The following is a 7195-nucleotide window of genomic DNA, read 5'->3' as shown; positions in this document are numbered from 1 at the left end:
TGGGTCAAAAGGGTGATGAGTTGGCAAGGCAATGGTCTAGACATCTAAGGTGGCCGAAAATTCACTAATAAATGAAGGGGAAATGTTGATTATCTAGTAAATCAATAACCCTTAAAAGCCTCACTAATCCTTTAATTAATTTAGTGAATTAAACCCTTAATTATGGAACTTAAATGAACTTATTTCCTACTCACCTCAAGTAATTAAATTAAATCCCCAAACCTCCTTATTAACTTAAATGAACTTACTTGCTAGCTAAAATAAATTCCGGAAATGTTTTCTAAATCTTAAATTCTATCTCAAAACTCCAATTCCTGTCCGGCCTCACTGAAATAACTGAAATGGTAAAAATCAAACTACTGCATGAAATAATAAAATAATTAACTTTAAATACTCATGCAACAAAAATCATTTTAATTTAAATACTAGAATTATGCATGGTTTATACGTAGTCTAAGTTACGGGTTTCACACAAACGCTTGTAACAACTTCATCAAATCATGTCGAGATTATTGCACTACATGAAGCAAGCCGTGAATGTGTGTGGTTAAAATCAATGAGCCAACATATCCAAATCTCATGTGGATTATCATTCGACGAGAAGCATGTGATACTATATGAAGATAATGCTGCATGTGTAGCTCAAATGAAAGAAAGATACATAAAAGCGATAGAACTAAACATATTCCTCCTAAGTTCTTCGCATTCACCAAGGAGCTTGAGAAGAATAAATGTATTGATGTTCGTCACATTCAATCAAGTGAAAACTCATCAGATCTCTTCACAAAGGCACTTCCTACTGACAATATTCAGAAAGCACATATATAATATTGGGATGCGCAATCTACGAAATTTGTGAAGAATTGTTCATGTCAACATGAGGGGGAGTTTACGTGACTGCATTCTTTTTCCCTTACTATGGTTTTTATCACAATGAGTTTTTCCTAGTAAGGTTTTTAACGAGGCAGTACAAAATTACGTAATGAAGACATCATTGTATCATGATCATCATCACAAGGGGGAGTGTTGAAAATATGAAAAATATTTGTGTTGAAAATTATAATGTTGAATGTTGAAAATTAGGTAAAATTAGGTGTTGAATATTGAAAATTAGTGTGTGATGATGTATGTAATGATGAAATTGTTTTTGGATTGTTTTCCAAAGAAATCCTATAAATAGGTCTCCATTTGTAAAGATTTGATACAATTGAGTAGAGAGAAAAATATTATAAAGTGTGTAGTTTGGTAAATTTTGAGAGTTTGAGATTTTTACTTTTTACCATAAATTTTTACTTTTTCACAAAAAGTGGCAATTATTTAGTCCATTCTTTTGTGTGAATATAGAGTAGCTTCTCTTTTTCATGTTACTACACCACCCGCTCACGCGATGCATCTGTATACAATTTTTTTAATTAATTTGATTTATATTAAAATAAAAATCATATCATAATTGTAGAAATTAATGAGAGATCATATTATAAATTTGAGATGAATAATATTGAAATTAAGATGTAATGTCGATTTTAAGAAAAAAATGTTGGTATAAGAGTAACTTGAGCAACAAAAGATGATGTTTTTTTTCGGCGAGAGATTCTTTTATATAATAGCATATATACATTTTCCAAATTCTTGTTTCTTTAATAAATGATCAAGGTAAAGATTTTTATCAACCAATGATAATAGTACCAAATTTGTATTATGATAAAAATCATTTATAATCCGAAGATTATTCGGAGAATTCTTTCTAGAGACGGAATTAATGTGAAGTCGAGTGGAAGTAAATAAAAATACTAAATTAGGCATTTTATCCAACCTTTTTCCTCTGTTTTCGTGAGGTTTAATTTTGGAAATTCACTTGAGCAGTTACTATGATACGTTCTTTTCTTTATTAAATAGTAAAGTAATAAATATTATTAAAATATTTTTTAAAATTAATTTATTGAAATATTTTTGTTGCTATATTTATGTGAGTAAGTCACTTGTGAGACGGTCTCACGAATCTTTATTTGTGAGACGAATCAACCCTAGCGATATTCACAATAAAAAGTATTACTCTTAGCATAAAAAGTAATAATTTTTCATAGATGACCTAAATAAAATATCTCTCTCACAAAATACCACTCGTAAGATCGTCTCACATAAGTTTTTGCCAATTTCTTTTAGCTATTAAATGATTATGACAATAATAATTTCAAAAAACAACGGTTAATTTCATCCTACTCATATGGGCATTGTCCCCATGATAGGATGGATGACCAAGATTTGTCCATGTATATATAGGACCCACTTTTTTTTAAAATTGTATGTGTAGCAAGATCTTACCCGTTGAAATGAAGTGAGGGTAGTATCCACAGTGGATAGGACAAAAACAACATGACAAATAATTACTAGTCCAATTTTTTTAAAAAAAGTCCTTTCTGTTGCACCAAAAACGACGCAACATTGTCTCCCTAACGCGTGTTCATTGTTACATCGATTCATTGAATTTTATGTTTCCCACTCTCACGCGTTTATTCTAATAATGTTAAAACTAATAAATATTGATTATTGTTTTAATTATAATTCAGAAAAGTGGTTATAAAAGTGAAGGAAAATGACACTGTTTACGCCACATGTTTGGGACAATGTCTCGAGTTCGAGACTTAAGATGTAATCCGCCTCGAATTATGAAAACAATCATTCTTTTTATGGGATTACTATTTGAGTCTAGAGTATTTTTCATCGTTCAAATAATCAATTAGAGTTTCATTTCGAAGTTGTCGTAAAAAATCAAATTTTCTGTTGGTTAATGGTCAACTATAGTTTCAATTTGGAATCCTTTTAGAGATTTGAAGTAGAAGAAAAATATAGATGAAAGTAATATATCATACATTTAAGAGGTATTTTGTTATCTAACCTTTGATCAATTATTATTTTTAAAAAATAACCTTCTGGGGTGTATTTTAAATACACTTGCGGAGATATAAAAATGGTTGACCAAATCACTTCATTTAAAACTGTTAAAATTAATTTATAAAGATATCAATATTTAATTAAAAAATATTATGTCATATGTCATTTTTTCCTAGTCAATACAAATCCTACCGCGTTTTGCTAAGTGGGCCAAAATTAATTTTAAATGCAGATGAAAGTTGGTTGGAGATTTCTTGTTAATTTTGTGTAATTAGACGCAAAATATAGTTAATATTTTTTTTAAAAAATAAAATTAAATAATATATTTTCTTGAAATAATATAATTGTAAAAATAAGCATATATTAGGTTGACTTGTAACATTCAAACGTCTTTGTTTGTGTATGTCGGATGAAGCTTCCTATGCAGTTTACCTGGAATCCTAGTCAGCTACAAATCCTTATAAAGGATTGGCAGTTGGCATTCAATCTTTGTTGAGTAATTTACAATCTTCCCTTCATTCTAACATTAAACTACACTGTCAAGGTTCCAAAGTTTCTCAAAATAGTCATTTTTCAATGGTGCTGAAAAGAAAACTTGTGGACAGGGTAAACGAAGAATCTCAGCTTCCCGTAAGCGGATATCAAGACCGTCAATTGGGTTCGAGCCGGCTCGGTTCGAGGTATTATATATGAAGTTTTGATTTCGATTAAGAAAATTTTCCAATGAATTGAAAAGATTCAACTAGTGTATGCATGGCAAATAATGTTTGGTTTTGTGAAATATGCTATAATTGATGTATTTTATATGATTTGCTAAAAGGTCAATAGTATTTGGTTTTGATTGCCCCCTCCTTCGTAGGAAACAGATACACAGTATCTTTTGTCGTTTATCGAAATTTATAATCCGTTATATTTATTATCTTTCAAATTATATAAAACTCAAATATCATTTCTCTATATTTCTTCCACTCAAGCATTTTTATCATGAAGTCGAATCAGAAAAATCAATTCAAGAACATAAATATAATTTAAATTTGCTGAGTTTCTTTAATTTGGCAGCATATTCAGAGGGGCAAATAGTACACGAGATCTGCAAGATATTTTGACTAGCTTGGAACCCAGACTTAGGAAATGGGTACGATGCCGCTGCTTCTTCTTTATATTCAACCGGGTCTAGATGACCCGACTTGATTTAATTTTTCTTAAAATAAACCTAAAAATATATATAAATTTTAAAAGTGAAAATATGAAAATTTATAAAGTTCAGCACTGATTATGCTGCCTCATGTTGATAGGTGCAAGAGGCTGTGGACCAGGCAATCCACCCACATCTGAGGTGGGTTTTCTTGCTATTATGGATTAAAAAGTTAGACTAAAAAAAGTATATATATTTTTTGAATTTCAAAAAATATATTTTAATCATATTTTGTTATTTTCTTTCTCATCTAAATGAAATCTCGATTAATATTTTCAGATATAATAAATACAATTTAAGAAATAAATTAAATGTGGATTAGTGAATTAATTTATTTTTAAAAAAAAATTTACTTTGAATTATTCACTCTTGGAATTTTGTTGCAGCTCCTCTGGCAATGAAAGCCATTGCTCCGAATCAAGAACTTGCCAGCTTCAGTTTCTCAGTAGTCTGCCGCACACCTTGTTCACCAACAGTAGGGTTGAATCCGACGGCAGCGGTGGCCCAATCAAGATTATGTTGTACGATTCTTGCTCCCAATCGGTAGTAAAATCAGGTCCTCTATCTGCCGTCAAAGTGAATATAGTCGTGCTTGATGGTGATTTTGGCCCCGATGATCGCGAAGATTGGGAAAAGAAGGATTTTGATAGTAAAGTTCTTCAGAGCAGGGAAGGGAAGCGGCCATTGGTGACTGGGGATTTGGTGGTTACCTTGAAGGATGGAGTGGGTTATGTTGGTGAAATCAGCTTCACTGATAATTCAAGATGGATCAGAAGTGGGAAATTTCGGTTGGGGGCGACTGTTCAAGCCAGTTCCGGTGAAATTAGGGTTAGAGAAGGAATGACCAATGCCTTCAAAGTTAAAGATCATCGTGGGGAGTGTAAGTATCTGTTGTATAGCACCTTTACTTTGTATCATTGCTTCTCAATTTGTATAAACTACTTGGAAACTGTTCATGTTTGTATGATTTTGCATGTGGCTGAACTTAAACATCATTAGCATGCTTCTCTGTATTAAAGCAATAGAGAATTGTTGATAGAAACTGCTTGAAGGGAGAATTTGAAACTTAACATGGATTTAATTCAGTAAAATATGATGGGCAAAATGTTGATCGATAATGTCAAGATGTTTCCCTTTAGGAGAATCCTATGCACGTGGTACTAGAACTTTACGGATGATTTTCTGTGTTTCAGCATACCAGAAGCACTACCCCCCATCCTTGGACGATGAAGTGTGGCGGGTGGAGAAGATTGCTAAAGATGGTGTGTCCCATAATAGACTGGCTCAGCATGGTTTGTTGTCAGTTAAAGATTTCTTGAGACTCTACGTCACGGACATGCCCTCGCTGCGCTGTGTAAGATACTCGTTCTTGATATTCGTTTGGTCATCGAATTGTTCTGGTGAATAAAACTTCTGTTATTGACATCTACCGAACCATATCAATCCTGAAATTCGCTATGCAGGTACTTAGTAACATTTCAAACAAGACATGGGAGACAATTATAAGGCATGCTACGACATGTAGATTAGACGACAAGCTATATCTGTTCAGGAGTGTATGTGGTACTGGCCTGTTGTTTGACTCCATCTACAGGGTTGTTGGTGTGAATTTAGATGGACAAACCTTCCATTCTTTGGATTCTAACGATGCACATCAAATGGTTGGTATTTTCTTTTTCCTCAAATTTTTGTTATTGCAACTATTTTCTTGTTTTGGGTGTGTGCTGCTTTCATTTCGCGTTGTTTGAGGGAAAATAACAAAAATTTACTGTTTACGAAACTGATCTGATTTTCTATTCTTTTGACTAGAGGCTGGTGGAAGTTCTGAAGCAGCATGCTTACAAAAATTCAAAGGACTGGATTCAAGTAGATGATCCATCTGTTGTTGGCTACCCGATGCTGTTGGCTACTTCGGGAGCTGGCGATTTGAACAATCCTAGCTTAGATTTTCAGGGCAGAAACTTCCAAGTTGAGCTGGGTAAGAATTATTAAACTCAATTTTCTTCCCTTCTCTGTCAATGTTTTTCTCAAACATAATTTTTTCGGGTATAAATGTAATAATTTTCTTCTCACAGAGCAACTAGCGATGCCCTTAAATCCTGATCATCCAACGGTATCTGCTCCATTCAATTGTGAAATAGAACAAGACTATAGTTCGTTTGAGAATCCTTTTGTTGAGAGTTTGCTTCAAATGCAAGTGAACCAGACGAGTGATTTTATTGGGGGATTCTACACATTGGCCTCAGAGCCGCAACTTTCAACTGATGATCTACCAATTGATAATAATTATCAGGTTGGCTTATCAGCATGGCATGAGAATGGATTGCGTGTTGGTTCAAACAATCAACAAATAATTTCTTCTAATTCTCGAATCCTTGTCACCAGGAATGGAAACCCCAAAACGAGCTGGTGCAAGATTCTGACAGTCGTCAAGTGGCGGATACTGGTTAAACGTAATGCAGCTGAAAAAAAATGGAAACGATATTTGTACAACTGTACGTGGATGTAAATTCTTGGAGCAGTCGACATCTAAAATAGCTTGTAGCCATGTCTTGATTCATGATCTCTTTATTCTTTACTGCAAATGTAAACAAATGGTTTTTGTATAGAAAGTTAGTTTCATGTTTAGATGCAGCAATCAGTGAAGATTTGAGCTGCTCGAAAATACGGCAGCCACAGTATTTGTAAGCTTCCTGATGCTGGTCCAGTCAAGTCAGCAGTGTTCCAAATGTGTATGGTGTATGCTTGTAACAAAGGCAGTAGTTTCAAGGTTAGATCAGATTGAATTGTATAATATTTGTAAATTAATTGAAAATCAATATTCTTACATGACTGCAAAAACATTGGTTTGCTGATGAAACTCTGAACTTATTCAATTTTTAAGCTGCACAATTTTATATGTTGAAGACATTGTACCTGACAACCTGAAGATTACAAGTAATTATATGATATATTCATTTTATTGCAATGCTATAAGAAGATGATCACCAAAAGCCACGCACAAAAAAAAAAAAAAAGGATGCCGTTAAGTTATCACCAAAAAATCTAGAATGTGGGGAATAATTTTTAGTTAATGAGTACTGCCTTGAAGCAGATTTACCTGCGGAG

The 7195-nt window shown here is 33.1% G+C and overlaps 1 protein-coding gene across 2 annotated transcripts; it reads left to right on the top strand.

The window, feature by feature from the left end:
- Positions 1–3390: 3390 nt before the first annotated feature.
- LOC142527690 (calmodulin-binding protein 60 B-like) lies at positions 3391–6914 on the top strand. 2 transcript variants are annotated; one of them, XM_075632581.1, is made up of 9 exons: positions 3392–3572; positions 3952–4027; positions 4188–4228; positions 4474–4967; positions 5281–5441; positions 5551–5748; positions 5897–6065; positions 6163–6380; positions 6473–6914. In XM_075632581.1, exons 1-9 carry the CDS (start codon positions 3469–3471, stop codon positions 6536–6538), a joined length of 1527 nt encoding a protein of 508 aa, XP_075488696.1. In that variant the 5' UTR covers positions 3392–3468; the 3' UTR covers positions 6539–6914. The 2 variants fall into 2 exon arrangements, with proteins under 2 accessions (XP_075488695.1, XP_075488696.1); XM_075632580.1 differs by having other exon boundaries at positions 3391–3572; positions 6163–6914.
- The last annotated feature ends 281 nt before the right edge of the window (positions 6915–7195 follow it).

This window comes from Primulina tabacum, chromosome 15 (assembly GCF_025594145.1).
Source record: "Primulina tabacum isolate GXHZ01 chromosome 15, ASM2559414v2, whole genome shotgun sequence".
Classification (NCBI taxonomy): Eukaryota; Viridiplantae; Streptophyta; class Magnoliopsida; order Lamiales; family Gesneriaceae; genus Primulina; species Primulina tabacum.
The sequence above is the reverse complement of the archived record's forward strand: the minus strand, read 5'-3'. Positions and strand labels throughout refer to the sequence as shown.

Coding starts and splice junctions, on each gene's coding strand:
- LOC142527690 (XM_075632580.1), top strand. CDS start 3,469: ATGGTGCTGAAAAGAAAACTTGTGGACAGGGTAAACGAAGAATCTCAG. Junction 4,028..4,187: donor AACCCAGACTTAGGAAATGG/GTACGATGCCGC, acceptor TCATGTTGATAG/GTGCAAGAGGCTGTGGACCA. Junction 4,229..4,473: donor GCAATCCACCCACATCTGAG/GTGGGTTTTCTT, acceptor ATTTTGTTGCAG/CTCCTCTGGCAATGAAAGCC.